This window comes from Macaca mulatta, chromosome X, assembly GCF_049350105.2.
Source record: "Macaca mulatta isolate MMU2019108-1 chromosome X, T2T-MMU8v2.0, whole genome shotgun sequence".
NCBI lineage: Eukaryota > Metazoa > Chordata > Mammalia > Primates > Cercopithecidae > Macaca > Macaca mulatta.
The window spans coordinates 14957354-14978108 of NC_133426.1; the positions used below are offsets into that span (position 1 = coordinate 14957354).

A 20755-nucleotide genomic window follows, 5' to 3' on the forward strand; every position below is an offset into this window, starting at 1 on the left:
CTGGGAGGCCAAGGCGGGTGGATCACGAGGTCAGAAGATCGAGACCATCCTGGATAACACAGTGAAATCCCGTCTCTACTAAAAAATACAAAAAAAAAAAATTAGCCGGGCGTGGTGGCGGGCGCCTGTAGTCCCAGCTAATCAGGAGGCTGAGGCAGGAGAATGGCGTGAACCCGGGAGGTGGAGCTTGCAGTGAGCCGAGATCACGCCACTGCACTCCAGCCTGGGCGACAGAGCAAGACTCCGTCTCAAAAAAAAAGAAAGAAAGAAAAGAAAACGTGGTACAGTAAAGATTTCTTAAGGTCAGCAACACAGTTTTAAAAGGTTCCTGTGAGTTGCCATGTCTGAATATTTACACACAGGGGTGTAAGCTGAAGAGAGAGGAGTAGCCTAAATGATGGAATAAGGACATGGATAGAACCAGCCCAGCCCATACCCACAGTGGGTAAGCCATCTGGAAGGTAAACTGTCTTTAAACATTAACAGATGCATCTGGCCAGACAGACCCAAGTGGGCAGGGGCAGTACTCACGTGTGCACCATTTTCCAACAAGGCTTTGGCACAGGCCACGTGACCTCCAAGGCATGCCTCGTGGAGAGAAGACACCCGGTTAATTGTCACGAGGTTCACATTGACACCCTATAATTTAGAAAGAAGAGAGTTTATTTGTTTTTTAGAGACTGTGGTCTCACTACGTTGCCCAGGCTGGTCTCAAACTCCTGGCCTCAACTGATCTTCCTGCCTCAGCATCCTGAGTAGCTGGGATTTCAAGTGCAAGCCAGCAAGCCCAGGGGAAGAGAGTGAAATGCTGCATTAGTGATAGCGATGAAAGCAATGTTGTTTCACATGTTTCTGACATTTTCAGAGTCTGTGGGTGTAATGTTAGCACCATAGAGAGAGAAGTAGAAGTTACAATCAAGGAAGCCTAAACACAGCATGAGAGTTTCACATTTATTTATCCAAGAAAATGTTAATTCCACATTCTGGAGCAGGTAATGTACTAGGACCTGGGTCTTCAAAACTTATGACATGTGTCTCTCTTCTCCCAGAGCCTACTGGGGAGGCAGAAATGAAAGACAAAAGAGCAAGAATATTGCTATACTGGAAGCATGTTCGAAATTCATTTGGGAGCATAGGATATCCTGGAATCTGGCTTGGGCAGTAAGAAAAACTTCGCAAATGAGGTAGTATTTAGCTAAGACTTGAAGCATAAAATGTTTCAAGCTGTGAAGACCAAGAAAGAGTATGCCATTAGGAAAGAATAGAAACTGCAAATTCAGCTTCCTGTTGCTTCCTGTGGCAGGGCCACAGTTGGATTTCTGGAACAGAAAGAACCCACAGAAATAAGAAGCAGGAGATGGGAGGAGATGAAGGAGGACAGTAAGCTGGAGCTAGGTCATGAAAGGCCTTGATTTCCAAGCAAGGAGTGCATGTCTTAGAGGAAATGGAGCACCTATGAAGTCTGCTAGGCTGCAGAGGGTCTGGAGCTAATAGATTAGCCCTTTTAGAAGCCTACTGGTAGCAGCGTGGAGGGTTGATCGCAGGAGTAGGGATGTAAGATCAAAGCAAGGAGAGCCACAGAGATGCCACTATGAGTCTAGGAACAGGCTGGCATGGGCCTGCTGTGGGTGTGAATAACAGCAGGTATGAGGTATAGATGATGGAGTGCAGACAAGTTCAGGAGGTCGAACTGCATCTGGAACAAAACAATAACTCCCAGGCTTAAGAGTAAGTAGACTGTGCTCCCAGGATTCATGTGCTGTGTAGTAGCAGCACTGCTTTGGCCATGACTCCACTGTGTGCAGGGGTCCCTGAAGTCCTAGAGTCTGGGGCCAGCGGACTTCTCCTAACCTTCATTTCCTCACCCAGGTATGAGTATCTCCACCCCGTCCTAACACATTCTCCCTCCCCATACTACCATGTGTCCCCTTCCTTGTCCTGGACTCCATGTGACAGATGACAAGGTCAGCCTAGCTGCTGGACAACTCTGACTTCATAACCTGATTTTAATAACTTGACTCTTACCATTTCCCTCCCTCTGATGATCACTTTCTATCTGCTAAAGTGTTGACAAAAACAGTCAAACTCTGTAAAATATTTGAAGAGATTTATTCTGAGCCAAATATAAGTGACCAATGGCCTGTGACAAGCTCTCAGGAGATCCGGAGAACATGTGCCCGGGGTAGTCAGGGCACAGCCTAGTTTTATACATTTTAGGGAGACATGAGACCTCAATCAAACACATGTAAAATGTGCATTTGTTTGGCCTGGGAAGGTTGGACAACTCAAAGTGGGGGCCTGGGGCTCCAGATTATAGACAGGTTGAAAATTTTTCTGATTGGCAGTTGGTTGAAAGAGTTATTATCAATAGAAATGTATGTCTGGGTTATGATAAGGGGTTGTGGAGACCAAAGTTTTATCATGTGAATGAAGCCTCCAGGTAGCAGGCTTCAGAGAGAATAGATTGTAAATGTTTCTTATCAGACTTAAGGTCTGTGTTGATGTTAAATTCTGCTCATCTTTTCCTGAGTTCCAAAAGGGAGGAGAGTATAATGAGGCATGTTCAACCCTCCTTTCCTGTCATGGCCTGAACCAATTTTTCAGGTTAGTTTTGGAATGCCCTGGCTGAGAGGAGGAGTACATTCAGATGGTTGCGGGGGTGGGGGCGGTGCTTAGAATTTTATTTTTGATTTATAAAAGGAATTAGGTCCCTGGTCTGTCCTTCCCAGCTGAGTCCTGCTTCTGATCCTCTGCCTTGTAACTGACCAACTGAAAGCTTCCAAAACCCAATGCCATGACCCTGAACCCCAAACTCCAACTTACACGCCCACCATCTCCTGCCAGATCTCTGGCTGCATCCTTACTGTGGCCAGCAGCTGTGATTTCCCATAACTGTCTGTCCCTTCATCATAAGGCATCTTTTTGACTCCTGAATTCTGTCTATTTTCATGTCCTGAATATGACGTCATTGCCCTAGATCTGTGCTACATATTTCAAACTGGGCATCTAGTAAGAGTTAGAAAAGGTCTTTTCATTTTTGTTTTCCTTTTGAGAAAACAAGAAAAAACATACTAGTCCACAAGGTGGCAGAAGTGTGCTAGAAAAAACTTTGTTATGGCGCAAAATCTCAGAATCCCTAAAATTGTAGAAACGTAAGGCTGGACAGGCCTGAAAGATCATCTAGAGTAGATCACCTCAACTGTGCATGAGAAAATGGAGAAGTAGAATGTTCAAATACTTTTTAAGACTGGTTGTCAGTGACAGCCAGCAGTGTAACCAAGAGCTCCTGAATCTTGGTTTAATGTTTTACTCACATTTACTCACAGTGGCTTAATGTTTTACTCACATAGGCTTAATGTTTTACTCACATCAGCTTAAAGTTTTACTCACATCGACCATATTATCTAAATGTAAAATAAAGTTTATAAAAGTAGACAAATACATTTTTTAACAGTGTATAAGGGTAAAAAAGTAGGGGTGTAAAAGGAAAAGGTTGAACTTTTCTATAAAGAATGCCCCTTACACATTTAATCATATTATTGAAGCTAACATGCTTATTAAGTATAATTAGTGCAATGTGGGATCCTGGAACAGAAATAGGACATGAGAGGAAAAACTGGTGAAATCCCAATAGTGAGCAGTTTAGTCAGTGGTATTGTATCAATGTTAACTTCTTATTTTTGACTAATGTACCATAGCTATATAAGATGTCAATATTAAAGGAAGTTGGGTGAAGGGTACAGTGTATATGGGAACGCTCTGTATCCTTTTCAACTCTTCTTTAAAATTATCCAAAAATTTTAAAAGCCCATTAAAAATACACCAATGAAAGTATTGAGGTGGGAGACTGAGAGAGAAGAGGTGGGTGCAAGACGTTTCATTGTGCACCTTTTTAGTTTTATTTATTTATTTTTGAGACAGAGTTTCACTCCTTCACCCAGGCTGGAGTGAAGTGGCACGATCTCGGCTCACTGCAACCTCCACCCCTCACAGGTTCAAACGATTTTCCTGCCTCAGCCTCCCAAGTAGCTGGGATTATAGGCGCCCACCACCACACCCGGCTAATTTTTGTACTTTTAGTAGAGACGGGGTTTCACCATGTTGCCCAGGCTGGTCTCGAACTCCTGACCTCAGGTGATCCACCCACTTCAGCCTCCTAAAGTGCTAGGATTACAGGCGCGAGCCACCACATCCGGTCAGTCCACCTTTTTAGATAATTTTAAGTTTTGAACTATGTGAATATATTACATATTAAAAATAAATCACATCAAATTTAAAGTACTTAAAAATAAATAAGCAAGTGATAAAATCAGGTACAAAGTTCATTTGATCATTGCTGGCAGTGCTGATTTCCATTTGCCTCTACTTTTTAAGAAGTAACACAACTCATAAAGGAGAGAAATCAAAAAACAAATAAATGAAAAAATACATACAAATGCACAGAGAGAGAGAGAGAGAGAAAGAGAGAGAAAGAGAAAGAGAGAGCGAGCAGTGTACCCAGCTGTTTAAATTCAAAGTAGCAAGAAAGCCAGATGATTGCCAAGTTGTGGAAGAAAGAGGTGATGGCTTACCTCCTCTGTGTAAATGTAGACCCTAAAACATACAAAGCAAATGGAGCCTGCACACTTTCATTCATTCATTTCACAAATACTTACTAGGCCCCTATTCATTGTTCAAGGTGCTGGGGATGTAGTCATAAATATAAATAAAGTAGCCTTCATAGTAAGACGTCAATAAATGTTCCCTAGGGAGTCAGATTTAGCCATTGTCAACCTATTTTAATGTGCGTTCTTAAAATAGTGTATCATTGGGATAGGCAGTCTCTAAGACAGCACCCAGTAATCCTGGAATCCAGGCGTTGGCTCCCTTGCATAATCCCTTCCCCTTGAGTGTAGGCGGGACTTGTTGACTCACACCTAATGAGTAGAATATGGCAGAAGTGACAGAATGTCATTTTGGAGATGAGGTTATAAAACAACTGTGACTTCCTTCTTAGGTGCCTCTTGCACTGTCTCTGGGGGAAGCCAGCTGCCATCTCGTGACACAGCCCTGTGGAGAGGCTCATGTGGCAAGGAATTGAGGTTTCCCAACAACTACATGAGTGAGTTTGAAAGCAGATCCTGCCCCACTTGAGCCATGAGATGACTGCAGCCCCGGCTGACACGTGGCAGCCTGTGAGAGACCCAGAGCCGGAATCACCTAGCTAAATGCTCCCTGGCCCACAGAAACCATGAAAATCCAAGTATCTGTTGTTTTCAGCCAGTATGCTTTGAGGTCATTTGTTAGGCAGCAATGGCTAACTTAACTTCAGGACTGCTGATGCTAATGCATGCTGGAAGAGCATGAGGTGAGTTAGTGCAACAAACATTTGAGAGCATCCTCTATCGTCCCTCATAGGGAAACTTCTTATGAGATAAAGGAAGACCCAGAGGAAAAGAAGGGAACTAGGCAGAAAATGAAGGAGCTCTCCAGGGAAGGAGAGGCAGGAGGAATAAATGGTGAGGTATGAGAGGGCATACATACCTAGAATGGCAATGGTGGGACCTGGATAGGGTGAGCCACACCTCTGCTACAGCCAAAGCTAATAAAGAATGATGTGTAATTATAGCATAAGCATGAAGGATCAAGTCTTCGGTTCACTTACTTGTGCAATTAAAGTTTTAAGGGCCAGTAAGCGCCCCTGAGCTGCAGCTTCATGAAGTGGGGATCGATCAGCCCAGCAATCTGAAACACAAATCAAGCTCAAAGTCAAGGCCTGGAGACTTCTTCCTGCAACTTGTCCATGCTGCCCATCCACTGTGAGAGGAGGTTTGGGGGAAGAGGAGGGAAGAGGAGGAAAGCAGGTACCATGCATCAGGCTCTCTCGTCAGCCACTTTCAGGGAGGCAAGCTACTGAATGTAAAGTCCTTTACGGTTTGGTGGTGTGTGCCAAGAGAAGGAACAGTCAATCTCTCTGGCTTTTGGGGGGCAATTTTAATAAGCAATAGATTTAGTTCAAAAATATAGTGCCCATTGCTTGAATCCGATAGCTCTACATAAGGCAAAATGAAGGGCCAAAAAGGTCAATGAGCTTTCACATTTTATCCTTTCCTTGCCTTCCACCTTTACCCCACCCCAAAGACCCAATAGCCTGTGTATTATGAAGGAGACTCTAAGACAGGGGTCTTATGCAGAATGTCATTTTTCAGGCAATTTAATCTTCCAAAAGGTTTTCCCTAAAAACTTTGTTGTGGGCAGCTTAGTGTGATGACTGAGCATGGGCCAGTGGAGCCAGACTGCTATGGTTCAAGTCCTATCTTGATCACTTTCTCTGCCAAATTCAGCAAGTTACCACAATTATTTGAACCCCAGTTTCCTTACTGGTAAAATGGAAAAATAATAATCTGATATTTGTCAAGTGCATTGGTCTCTAAGTAGGCCAATCAAATACAATCACGATGTTAGGTGCTCCAGACATTGTATGATTAATAAGTAGGCACAGTAGAGCAGTGCCCTAAGGAACAGCCTTAGAACTGCCTTCCAGACATATTTTTCTTATAATTGTTTGTCTGCAAACAAGACTAACTAGTTTAAATGAGCATTTGAGAAGTAACCCCCCATTAAACCTGCCAAAGGGCAATCAATTGTTTTGGAAGAAAACCTACTCCAGTTTGCAAAATGTGGGACTTTTTCACATTATGGTTGTGCTCTTCATGCACTGAATAGAATGTAATATAATTTGGATTTAACACAAAGGCTCCTCAGCCTCTTGTGGGTGATCCTGACGGTGTTAAGAACTCGCGTTTCCATACCTGTAAACTTGGTGACATGAAAATCCCAGCAAAAATTGAATTTTGTGAATTTGAAATAACTGAAGGCCTTAAGGAAAGAAAGAATTTTTCCAGTGGATGAGAATCAGGGTTAGAAACATTTCAATAAGCCTTTTTCCTACACTGAAACTCAGTGTATGAACTTCTCTGACCCTTTGGGTTCTGAAAATGGGGAAAACTTGAATGTACTTTACGGGGTTGGATTGATATTGGAGCAATTGGCATGAAAATGTGACTTTCAATATATCTAGATATAAAAGTAAATTTAAATGTAAAACATAGATGTGTGTATATACACATTTTTTTAGCATGGCGCACTGAGAAAACCTGAACCAGGACTCCTTAGAGAAATGTTGATCCCAGATCTGGGCCAGGTAAAATATAAGATGGGCCTTAAATATCTTGCAAGAAAGAAATAAAGTGCCGACCAGGCTCACTGTAATACCAGCACTTTGGGAGGCTGAGGCGGGTGGATCATGAGGTTAGGAGTTTGAGACCAGCCTGGCCAACATGGTGAAACCCTGTCTCTGATAAAAACACAAAAAAATTAGCCAGGCGTGGTGGCGCGCGCCTGTAGTGCCAGCTACTCAGGAGGCTGAGGCAGAAGAATCGCTTGAACCTGGAGGCAGAGGTTGCAGTGAGCTGAGATTATGCCACTGTACTCTAACCTGGGTGACAAAAAGACATAGATGCTGGCTTGATGGGGCTTCCACTGGCCAAATATGGGGCAACCTGAGTATCAAAATAAACAATGAGATAAGAGATTATATCCTATCAAATAAAATGGTAATCTAGAAGTCCTCACTGATATAAATGAATATATAATGACAGAGAAGAGAAAGTGATTCCTTATAATAAAATTCCAACTTAGAAATTGAAGAAATAATAGAATCAGCTTCAACTCATTTCCCTGCAAAATAATTACTAACTAGAAAAGGAACAGGGGTAATTTTATAGAACAGAATTGTTGACATCACTTTGCCCAAGTGATCAAAGTTAACATCAGCAGTGATCAAAGTTAACATGGGTGATGGAACAGATTGTCATCTGATGGAATGCGATGAGCAACATCATGTGCCATAAGAAGAAACATAATGAGAAGAACACACCACCGCTTCTGTGACATTTCTGCCCAAAATGCATAACCAAAATCTGATAAGGAGGAAACTGTGCACCAACCCAAACTGAGGGGACATTTTGCAAAATAATTGAAGAGACTGAGGAACAGTTTCACATGAAAGGGATGACGAAATGCACTATCTAAAGGCATCACACCTGATCCTTTTGCTATAAAGGACATTATTAGGACAGTTGGAGTCTCTGGGTGAAGAGAAGCAGGAAATTTTTTGTACTGTTCTTGTAACTTTTCTGTCGGTTGAAATTAGTTCCAAACATTTTAACAAGAAAAAAAAAAGATAGATAGATAGACGATAGATAGATAGATAGATAGATAGATAGATAGATAGATAGATAGATAGAATCACTGGTGATCCCATACTCCTGATATGAATGTGTATTGCTTTTTATAATAACAAAGAAAAATAGATTTAAAAAATCCCAAGAAAATAATTATATGTAATAGACATCATCAATTTTTTTTTTTTAACTTTTATCTTAAGTTCAGGGGTACATGTGCAGGATGTGCAGGTTTGTTCCATAGGTAAACTTGTGCCATGGGAGTTTGTTTTACAGAGTATTTCATCACCCAGGTATTAAGCCTAGTATCGTTTAGTTATTTTTCCTGATCCACTCCCTCCTCCTAGCCTCCACCCTCTGATAGGCCCTAGTGTGTGTTGTTCCCCTCTATGTGTCCGTGTGTTCTCATCATTTAGTTCCCGCTTATAAGTGAGAACACGTGGCATTTGGTTTTCTGTTCCTGTTAGTTTTCTAAGGATAATCGCCTCCAGCTCCATCCATGTCTCTGCAAAGGACATGATCTCATTCTTTTTTATGACTGCATAGTATTGCATAATGTATATGTACCACATTTTCTGTATCCAGTCTGTCATTGATGGGCATTTGGGTTGAGTTCATGTCTTTGCTACTGTGAATGTGCTGTAATGAACATATGCATGCATGTGTCTTTATAACAGAACAATTCATATCCCTTTAGGTATATACCCAGTAATGGGATTGCTGGGTCGAATGGCATTTCAAAAACAGATAAAAATTTTTAACATGAGCATATATTGCATTTGTATTTACCCTTGTCTTTAGTTTGTTGAAAGTTGACAAGTAGAATATTTTAAAATCTCTTTGAGGCCGGCACGGTGGCTAACGCTGTAATCCCAGCACTTTGGGAGGCTGAGGCAGGTGGATCACCTGAGGTCAGGAGTTTGAAACCAGCCTGGCCAACATGAAACCCCATCTCTACTAAAAATACAAAAATTAGCCGGGCACGGTGGTAGGTGCCTGTAATCCCAGCTACTCGGGAGGCTGAGGCAGGAGAATCACTTGAACCTAGGAGATGGAGGTTGCAGTGAGCCAAGATCGCACCATTTGCACTCCAGCCTGGGTGACACAGTGACACTCCATCTCAAAAAAAAAACAACTTTGGATATTTATAATTTGCATAAACTGGAAATAATGAGACAATGTATGAATATAATTATCAATTAGTGAGGCTTTTCCTCTAATACATCTCCATCTCATTCAATATGAAATATATTTCAGACACGTTATGCTCTTGCCTAATTGCTCTTAGAAGTGAACGCAGACACTGGGGTTGATTGGACAGTCTTCACCCATGGCTGCCAACTCAGCACCCTGACCAATGGAAGAGGCAAACCCATAAGTGTGGCTTTGTCATTTCATTGTTCTGACAATAGCCAGTCAACTTCAGTCACTTGAAGGTACTGTAAGTATTCCATTTAAAAATAAAAACAAGATTTAAATGGCAACTTGCAGTTAAAAGAGTTAACTTAGGTTATCAACACGAATGTTTTCATTATTTCTTTTTTTTTTTTTTATACTTTAAGTTCTAGGGTACATGTGGATAACGTGCAGGTTTGTTACATATGTATACCTGTGCCATGTTGGTGTGCTGCACCCATCAACTCGTCATTTACATCAGGTATAACTCCCAATGCAATCCCTCCCCCCTCCCCCCTCCCCATGATAGGCCCCGGTGTGTGATGTTCCCCTTCCTGTGTCCAAGTGATCTCATTGTTCAGTTCCCACCTATGAGTGAGAACATGCAGTGTTTGGTTTTCTGTTCTTGCGATAGTTTGCTGAGAATGATGGTTTCCAGCTGCATCCATGTCCCTACAAAGGACACAAACTCATCCTTTTTTATGGCTGCATAGTATTCCGTGGTGTATATGTGCCACATTTTCTTAATCCAATCTGTCACTGATGGACATTTGGGTTGATTCCAAGTCTTTGCTATTGTGAATAGTGCCACAATAAACATGTGTGCGCATGTGTCTTTATAGCAGCATGATTTATAATCCTTTGGGTAGATACCCAGTAATGGGATGGCTGGGTCATATGGTACTTCTAGTTCTAGATCCTTGAGGAATCGCCATACTGTTTTCCATAATGGTTGAACTAGTTTACAATCCCACCAACAGTGTAAAAGTGTTCCTATTTCTCCACATTCTCTCCAGCACCTGTTGTTTCCTGACTTTTTAATGATCGCCATTCTAACTGGTGTGAGATGGTATCTCATTGTGGTTTTGATTTGCATTTCTCTGATGGCCAGTGATGATGAGCATTTTTTCATGTGTCTGTTGGCTATATGAATGTCTTCTTTTGAGAACTGTCTGTTCATATCCTTTGCTGACTTTTCGATGGGGTTGTTTGTTTTTTTCTTGTAAATTTGTTTGAGTTCTTTGTAGGTTCTGGATATTAGCCCTTTGTCAGATGAGTAGATTGCAAAAATTTTCTCCCATTCTGTAGGTTGCCTGTTCACTCTGATGGTAGTTTCTTTTGCTGTGCAGAAGCTCTTTAGTTTAATTAGATCCCATTTGTCAATTTTGGCTTTTGTTGCCGTTGCTTTTGGTGTTTTAGACATGAAGTCCTTGCCCATGCCTATGTCCTGAATGGTATTACCTAGGTTTTCTTCTAGGGTTTTTATGGTATTAGTTCTAACATTTAAGTCTCTAATCCATCTTGAATTAATTTTTGTATAAGGAGTAAGGAAAGGATCCAGTTTCAGCTTTCTACTTATGGCTAGCCAATTTTCCCAGCACCATTTATTAAATAGGGAATCCTTTCCCCATTTCTTGTTTTTCTCAGGTTTGTCTAAGATCAGATGGCTGTAGATGTGTGGTATTATTTCTGAGGACTCTGTTCTCTTCAGCAAAGTCTCAGGATACAAAATTAATGTGCAAAAATCACAAGCATTCTTATACACCAGTAACAGACAAACAGAGAGCCAAATCATGAATGAACTTCCATTCACAATTGCTTCAAAGAGAATGAAATACCTAGGAATCCAACTTACTAGGGATGTAAAGGACCTCTTCAAGGAGAACTACAAACCACTGCTCAGTGAAATAAAAGAGGACACAAACAAATGGAAGAACATACCATGCTCATGGATAGGAAGAATCAATATCGTGAAAATGGCCATACTGCCCAAGGTAATTTATAGATTCAATGCCATCCCCATCAAGCTACCAATGAGTTTCTTCACAGAATTGGAAAAAACTGCTTTAAAGTTCATATGGAACCAAAAAAGAGCCCACATTGCCAAGACAATCCTAAGTCAAAAGAACAAAGTTGGAGGCATCATGCTACCTGACTTCAAACTATACTACAAGGCTACAGTAACCAAAACAGCATGGTACTGGTACCAAAACAGAGATATAGACCAATGTTTTCATTATTTCTAAAACTTGTCTTCAAGTGGGCTGTGGTGATCCTCAATTTCTAGTAACTTTCCATTACTTATGAGTCCCATTAGACTCAACTCATATACACAACATGGATAAATCTCACAAACCTAATATTGAGTGAAAGAAGCCAGACACAAAAGAACGTGTACTGTGTGATTTGGTTTCTATAAAGCAGCAGTCCCCAACCTTTTTGCCACCAAGGACTGGTTTCGTGGAAGACAATTTTTCCACAGATGGGGGTGGGCGGGGAATGGTATCAGGATGAAACTGTTCCACCTCAGATCATCATGCATTAGATTCTCATAAAGAGAGTGCAATCTAGGTGTCTCACTTGGGCAGTTCACAATAGGGCTCACACTCCTATGAGAATCTAATGCCACCACTGATCTGACAGAAGGTGGAGCTCAAGTGCTAATGTTCCCTCACCTGCCGCTCACCTCCTGCTGTATGGCCCAGTTCCTAAGAGGCCATGGACTGATACCGGTCTGCGGTCTGGGGGTTGGAGACCCTTGGTATAAAGTACACAGGAAAGGAAACTCGCCTTTGGTGTTAGGAGTCAAAAGCACCCCAAGGAGGGGTGAGGACTGTTTGCAAGAGGGTATGGTGGAGGCCGTGCTGATGATATGCAATTTCTTGCTCTTAGGTGCTGGTTCCTGATTGTGTTCACTTTGTGAAAATTCACGCAGTTGTTCACTTAGGATTTGTGCATGTCTCTGTATTTACATTATACTTTCATAAAGAGTTTCTAAAGTAACACAGACTAGCCCTCTTTCTAACTGTAATCTCTGATCCTCTTCACAGCTCTTGGCCTTTTCCCACTCCCAGGGCAGGGTATGGCCTTCTGCAGCCCGCCCAGCAGCTGGAGACAGAAGGGCAGCATGTTCTTCACACGCTTCCCACCTCTTTCTTCTAGGGTACAAACCTCTAGTGCCTTGGGAGTGGGGAGAAACAAGAGGGACAGGAAAGGGAAATGGGATGGGAAATGTTAACTGGAAGAGGAGGCTGGTCCTGCTTGATCAGTCTCAACTTCAGGCCTCACTCCAGGTCTGTGGCATGCCCTTCGCACTGGGGCTTATGCCCATGCACCTTTCCTACCCATTGGCATTTGGCCACCTCTCCTAGTGTCTCTTATCACTGCAGCATCCTCTGATGTCCCCAACTCCAATCCTGTGCCTCTGAGATCAAGGTAACAAGTCTGTGGTGCCATCTTTCATTCCACCAAGAAAGAGGGAATGGTGGTTGTCCTGGGCTTCTCCCTCCCCACACTGCTGCTTTCAAATTCTCTTCCTCATATTCTTGTGGTATGGGGGGTTCAGTAACTTGTCTCTCTAAGCAGATTTCCAACTTGAGAGTGAAATAGCAGGCTCCCCTCCTTTTGAATGCCCCTTATCTAAACTTATATTGCTCCTAGAGTACCCATCCCATAGCTTCCAGTGAAGGGGGGAAGAGCCTTGCTTTTATGAATGGTAACACCCCAAAATGCATGACAACCACTGCTCCACATGAAGCTGTCTCATGGCTAGGAAGTATCAGAAACAGGACTGAAACCCAAGTTATGGGGACTTTAGAACACACCTTGTTCTGGTTTTAAGAACTATTGGTTTTTAATTTCTCCTTATTCTCATGGTAGATTGACTTGTCTTGGGTTGCTCTGACATCCATCTCCTCTCTATAAATCAGGGGTCCCTAACCCCTGGGCCATTCCATGGCCTGTTAGGAACTGGGCTGCAGAGCAGGAGGTGAGCAGCAGGTGAGCAAGTGAAGCTTCTTCTCTGTGCCCCAGGCTGGAGTGCAGTGGCGCAATCTCGGCTTACCGCAGCCTCTGCCTCCCAGGTTCAAGCAATTCTCCAGCCTCAGCCTCCCGAGTAGCTGGGACTACAAGCACACACCACCACTCCCAGCTAATTTTTGTATTTTTAGTAGAGACGGGATTTTGCCATGTTGCCCAGGCTGGTCTTGAACTCCTGACCTCAAGTGATCCACTTGCCTCGGCCTCCCAAAATGCTGGGATTACAGGCGTGAGCCACTGCACCCGGATGCTTCTTCTGTATTTACAGCCACTCCCCATTGCTTGCATTACCTCCTGAGCTCTGCCTCCTGTCAGATCACCAGTGGCACTAGATTCTTATAAGAGTGTGAACCCTATTGTGAATTGCGCACACAAGGGATCTTGTTGGGCGCTCCTTATGAGTCTAATGCCTGATGATCTGTCACCATCTCTCATCACCCCTAGATGGGACCATCTAGTTGCAGGAAAACAAGCTCAGGGCTCCCACAGATTCTATATTACAGTGAGTTGTATAATTATTTAATTATATATTACAATGTAATAATAATACAAAATAAAGTGCACAATAAATGTAATGCACAAGAATCATCCCAAAACCATCCCCCCACACCCCGGTCCATGGAAAAATTGTCTTCCATGAAACCGGTCCCTGGTGCCAAAAAGGTTGGGGACCACTGCTATACATGGTGTGGAATAAATCAATTGTACCGCCTTAAAAGTAGAAATCCTTTTTGTTTCCCAACTGGAAACAAAGTAACTCTCAAGAAAGTAGCCTTTCTAGTTCCATCATTTCCCAGAACTTGCTTCAAAGGACCTTCAAGGGTTTTCACACAGAACCCTTTTCCAGAAACTGCCACGGTGGAGTCACCTGCTTTTCTATCCTTGTTCCCAACAGAGTCTCTCACTCTTACATTCTCATTTTGCAAATTGGAGCTAATTGTGAGAAATTAAGGATAAAAGTTACTTGGCAGCTTGGGAGTTTTTCCATTCCCTTCAGGAAGTATGCAACTGAGCTCTCCAAATAAATGAATGCTTAAGTAGGACTCAATCATTCTCTTCTAAGGCAATCTATATTTAGTTTTTTGGCAGACTGCCCGTGTCACAGGGCTGCAAACATATTATGAAGATAGTTTACGCTACAAATATGTTTGCTTATTCCTGATGAGGTGTGTGGAAAATGTTCAAGTACTTTTTCATTTCCCCCTTTGAATTTTTCTCAGAATGTGATTTGTATCTCAGACTGTTTGAATGACAACTTCACAACAACTTCTAAAACCATATATATTTCAATAACATTGGTTCAGATGGAGTACAGTTGTCTAAGTTCCAACCATTTGAGATAAAAACCGATTAAACTGTTTTTGTCATTTTTACTCTAATTTTAACAAATATTTCAGATTACTGTTTTTTTATTTAAAAAAGATGACCTAACGGGCGGGCACCGTGGCTCATGCCTGTAATCCCAGCACTTTGGGAGGCCGAGGCGAGCAGATCACGAGGTCAGGAGATCGAGACCATCCTGGCTAATGCAATGAAACTCCGTCTCCACTAAAAATACAAAAAAGTTAGCCCGGCGTGGTGGCGGGAGCCTGTAGTCCCAGCTACTTGGGAGGCTGAGGCAGGAGAATGGTATAAACCTGGGGGGTGGACCTTGCAGTGAGCCAAGATTGTGCCACTGCACTCCAACCTGGGCGACAGAGCGAGACTCCATCTCGAAATAAATAAAAAAAATAATAAATAAATAAATAAATAAATAAATAAGACGACCTAACTGGTTATAATCCCCAGTGCACATGGAACAATCTTTATTCTCTTTATTCAAGTTCTAAAAGCATATGAGGCCAGTGGCTCACGCCTGTAATCCTAGCACTTTGGGAGGCCAAGGCAGGTGGATCACCTAAGGTCAGGAGTTCGAGACCAGCCTGGCCAACATGGTGAAACCCTGTGTCTACTAAAAATACAAAAATTAGCCAGTGAGGTGGTGGGCGCCTGTACGCCCAGCTACTAGAGAGGTTGAGGCAGGAGAATCACTTGAACCCAGGAGGCAGAGATTGCAGTGAGCCAAGATCACATCACTGCACTCCAGCTTGGGCAATAAGAGTGAAACTCCATCTCAAAAAAGTAAATAAATAAAATAAAATCATATGAAACATCTTCTGTAGCATTTATTAAGGAAAAGAAAATTCATAAGGAATTTTAATTTTGAACCAAAATACAGGCAAGAGCCTAGCAGAATTAATGGTATTTTATGTGAAACAAGGTAACTGGGAAAATAGAATATATTTCCTGAGATATCTAAAATATTGTAATAAAACTGAGTTAAAATAAATATTCTCCAGAATGTCCAGTTCTAGAGAGGAAATGAGACACAGTGAGCTGTGTTAGACACAATTAACTATGTTGCAGTGTATTAGAAAGAAGGCTCCTTTGAACTCTTAAAGGCCAGAGAACTGAGCTAAAGGGGACTGGTGGGGGGCAGAGCTTCTGCCAAGGACTAGTTGTCCCAACCTAGGAAAAGCCAGCAGGCACCTGATATGCAACTTAGAGGATGGTTAGGCCAATGTTTGTGGAGACAACCAGCAAAACTAAATAAGAGCAGAAGGCTAGGTCGAGGTTTGGGCATGAATGAAACAAAGGCTATCCTATTGGAATGGAAAAGACAGGAAAAAGGATTCAGAATGCTGAGTTAGGCAGAGGCATAGTTGTCAAATCATGGTCAGTCCATCAACAAGTGATTTTTAGCATAACCCTTAGAAGAGTACTGATCTTTCAGACACAGCTTAAAATAGCCTTTTTGTTTTGGTTTTGTTTTGTTTGAAAGAGGGTACTATAGTTCTACAACCTGTTACCTGCACTTGTAAAGGTCCTCCAATTCTGAAAACCAAGCTTTACCCCAAATTTGGTGCAAACTTGTTTAGCAGCAAAGCATGGTCAGGACCCAGGTTAAGCAACTTATTATTTTTCTTTATATTTCCACCTAGTGTTAATACTTATATGTCCACTATGGAAAGATCAAAATGTTTGCTCGTGGGAGGCAGCTCCAGGCCCCATCAGAAGTGCTGTATAATAGACAGCATGCACATTGTGTGATCTTTCTAACATTCAAAAGCTATTGAATTCTGAAACATGGCTGGATGAAGGGTTGTGAATAACAGATGATCAATCTGTATCTACACTATATTTTCTTTCTTGATGACCAAGTCACAGTACTAAACATAGCTTAGTACAAATTAGCAAAGCTTGAAAAATCATGCAACACATCTCTCCTGAGAAAGTGCCTGCAGAAATATCTGTGGACTGAAGGTGGGATCCAGTGATCCATCTGGTGCTCTAGGCATAACACCAAAGGCCAAGGGCAATGTTTTAAACTTTAAAAAAGAAAAAAATATACATATAATTGACAAAATTAACAAAGAAGCTTAAAAGCCAAAACTAATAACAGTCAACCATGGCTTAATTCAACTATGATGAGTGATCAGCAAATGTAATAGTTTAAGCCACAAAGACATATAAAATAATGTATTCCAGACTATGAAATCCACCCCTACCGCCCCACTGAAAAAACAACAACAACAACAACAACAAACAAACAAACAAAAACTTTCCAAAAGGTTTTACAGCACAAAGAATGATATTTAACGAGGCATGTGGTGTTAAATGCAGCTTCCAAAAAAAAAAAAAAAAAGAGTGCTTTGGACCTGTGAAAGTCTAACCTGTGTCCTGGCTAGGTTTTTCCTGCCCTTCCTTACTTTTGACATTGCTGACAATAGTTTACAGGAATAGCATATGCTAGCAGAATCAAGAAACTTAACCTTGGGCTGGGACTTTTGTAAGTCAATTAGCTAATTTACTGATTAAATGTCATACATTTTCCCAACAAACATTCGTCTGACCAATGCAAAAGTGACCAAAAGCAAAGGTGATTTCTGGTTTAACACTTTCACAAAATTTTGTTCTTGGTTTTTAATGCGCCTAACTTTAAATATATTGTTGTGGGATAATTTAGGAATTAGAGAGACTGAGGGGTTAAGGAGGATTTATTATTTAGGTGTATTGGCCTACTTGCCTTAATATTTAAAGGACTGGGTTTGGAATACAGAGTTGTTATTTTTTAAATATTTTGTGAGGCAGGGGGAGATTTGTAATAATACAGTATCTGACTGTTAACAGTGGTATCTAAAGAAAAAACACAGAACCATGTGAAAAATACTGGTCCTGGCATATTACTGCCTACATTCTTATAGAAAGACTTACTTAAGGGCCAGGCACAGGGGCTCACACCTATAATCCCAGCACTTTGGGAGGGCAAGGCGGGCAGATCACTTGAGGTCAGGAGTTCGAGAACAGCCTGGCCAACATAACGAAACCCCATCGCTACTAAAAATACAAAAATTAGCTGGGCGTGCGCCTATAATCCCAGCTACTCAGGAGGCTGAGGCATGAGAACTACTTGAACCCCAGAGGAGAAGGTTGCACTGAGCCAAGATCTGCACTCCAGCCTGGGTTACAGAGCAAGAATCCATCTCAAAACAAACAAACAAACAAAAAACAGAAAGTCTTTTTTACCAAATCTTGGTAAATTTGTGGAGGGGGGGATTCATGTATATGTATACACACACACACACACACACACACACACACACACACACACGCAAAAGAAATAAAACTGGGAAATTAACATGCACCATTCCCTGCCTCTTTACCAATAATTGAAAAATGCTTTTGACCTTAGAATACCATGCTACTTGCAAATTAAACTATTTTAAGAGATTGAACAAGTAAAGATATTTGCACTACAAAATGAATGAACTATATTTAAGAGATTTGTATTCCAGCTCCAGATTAAATTCAAACCATGCTTACATGGGTTTTGACTGTAAGAAGGTTTTATACCTTTTTTAAGAGTGCACTTAAGGCTGGGGCGTGGTGGCTCATGCCTGTAATCCCAGCACTTTGGGAGGCCGAGGTGGGCAGATCACGAGGTCAGGAGTTCAAGACCAGCCTGGCCAAAATGGTGAAACCCTGTCTCTACTAAAAATACAAAAAAATTAGCTGGGCATGGTGGCGCATGCCTGTAATCCCAGCTACTCAGGAGGCTAAGGCAGGAGAATTGCTTGAACCGGGACCTGGGAGGCGGAGGTTGCAGTGAGCCGAGATTGCACCACTGCACTCCAGCCTGGGCTACAGAGCGAGACTCCATCTCAAAAAAAAAAAAAAAGAGTGCACTTAATTAAAGACCACAAAGACAGAAATAATGTACAGGAGCAACAGGAGAAAACATTTTTAACATGTTCTTGCCAATATTGACTTTGTTGGACTTCATCTAATTTAAACCAGAAGAATGATGTATCTATGAGAACACCAAAATTATTACTGAGAATTTTAGAAAGCCCTTGCCCAAACTGACAAATTAAGTTAGAAGATAACTTTTCAGATCATGCTTAACTTGAAACTTAACAGAAGCATTCCTTGTTTTTTTTTTTTTTTTTTTGTAACTAGTCAAAGTAACATACCTCCCTGAAATGTGTGACAAATATAATCCCCAAAAGAGATCTCTTTCCATGGTCCGGACCTTCTGACACTTTCTGAAACTTCACAGTTCTTCTCATTTTCCCCAGTTAATTGAAGCATTCTGATGCTTCGTCCTTGGAGGTCTTATTTCTTTAGATAAGACTGCTGTTGTCTAGTGTCTTCCGAGTTGTCTAGTGTATTGGAATCACATAAGACTATTTTGAAAGAGAATCCTGGATGCAAATTGAAATGGATACTAGATAAAGAATGATGTAATCCTGGAACCCCTGCGAACACTAAAAATACATGGGGAAATTCTGAACTCTGTTTATGAATAAATACTCCTCTATTAAGTGACAATCCCAGCAGTGACAGGGATATGTGACTCATTTACTTTTGTAGCATCTCACTACAATTAAAGGAAATCATTTCTTTCAAGAAATCGACACTATTCTCTACAAAGCGTGAGAATTTAAAATTTGCCCAAATTTTGGCATTTCATATTAGAATAAACTTTGTTTGGAGTGCTTTGCATGCTACCATATAAAATGGGTTTAGTGAAGAGCTTTTCCTGACAGCGACAAGTGGTTAATCAATTCCAATTGCTAATGACAGCAAAAAAATACACATAGCTTGCCACTTCCAATTGCTAATGACAGCAAAAAAAAAAAAAAATACATATAGCTTGCCACGTTTGCTGCTTTAATCACAATTTATTAGTCTTTCTATTTCCTGAGAAATTTTAGTCTGGTTAGAATGCCCTTCATTTTTAAAGTTTGCTTTAAAATATTAAAGAAAATAATTATATACAAGTAATTATTTTGGCCAGTAGAAATGAAGTTTCTCAAAATACTCTTAGTAAGCCACTACCTATTTACTTCTTAAATAACAACTGCTACAAGATCTACTAACTTGCAAAAAAATAAAGCTGAAAATCCTCCACAAACTGATGCAGTCAACAGCATTTGCTACTTTAAGTGACAATTTTTCAAACTACCCACTTAAAATCAAAGTATAAATATAATCTGCCTTCTAGAAATACTATTCATGTGAATTACCCAGGAGGGATTTTTATTAAAAAATAGGAACAAATTCATGTACTTTTACCTGAAATTCCACCATAGATCTCTTCTGCTATCCTAGCTGCTTCTTTCCTATTTCCTTTGACGATATAGAAATGGGTTAGGAGAGCCAAAAAAACTTTAATTAAAAGCTTAAAGAAAAAAAAGGTAGCAAACATTGTAATAAAAATGTTTTTCAAGCCACAGAAAGCAGGAGCATCCTCCATTTTGGCTTATGCTCTGTACAGGGTCCTAGGACTGTAAAATTTCACTGAGTTATAATTGGTATCATATGACATCTATTTTAAACCTTCTAGCACTCAGTGCTCCTGTTACCGAGAATTCGGTTTGTAGGTTCTAATCTAACTGATTTGGCGACTGCATGTGCTGACTCCACAGCAGTGTTAAATAAATTGAAGAAACTTCCTTCTAACCAGAAACATCCAATAGTTCTAGAACTACACAACTCAGTACTATCTAACCAATAAGATTCATATCCAAACATTTTATACTCCTAAACCCCTATTTTTCCTATTTTATGTCAGAAAGCAGGGTTAGAAAGATAGAAACTTCTCAGCTTCCATAGAAACAAAGCAAGTTATTTGACATACAAAAAAAGTGCAAATATGCTTTATGTTCTAAGTGGGAAGTACTACTCCCTGGGGCATTTCATTTTCTCTTAATTCTGAAGTTTATAGAGGATTAAGTCCAAATCTAAAATATGACCAGTTAAAAAAGACCATT

General features: G+C 41.1%; 1 protein-coding gene across 4 annotated transcripts in view; it reads right to left on the bottom strand.

Moving 5' to 3' along the window:
• ASB11 (ankyrin repeat and SOCS box containing 11) overlaps window positions 1-20294 on the bottom strand; it is a 34504-nt gene extending 14210 nt beyond the window's left edge. Inside the window, exons 1-3 of one of the 4 annotated variants that reach the window (XM_002806154.4) lie at window positions 20058-20294; window positions 5645-5724; window positions 532-639 (exon numbers count right to left, since the gene is read on the bottom strand). In XM_002806154.4, the coding sequence (XP_002806200.2) occupies window positions 532-639; window positions 5645-5724; window positions 20058-20238 (369 nt within the window). In that variant the 5' untranslated portion in view covers window positions 20239-20294. 4 annotated transcript variants of the gene reach the window in all.
• Window positions 20295-20755: the final 461 nt, after the last annotated feature.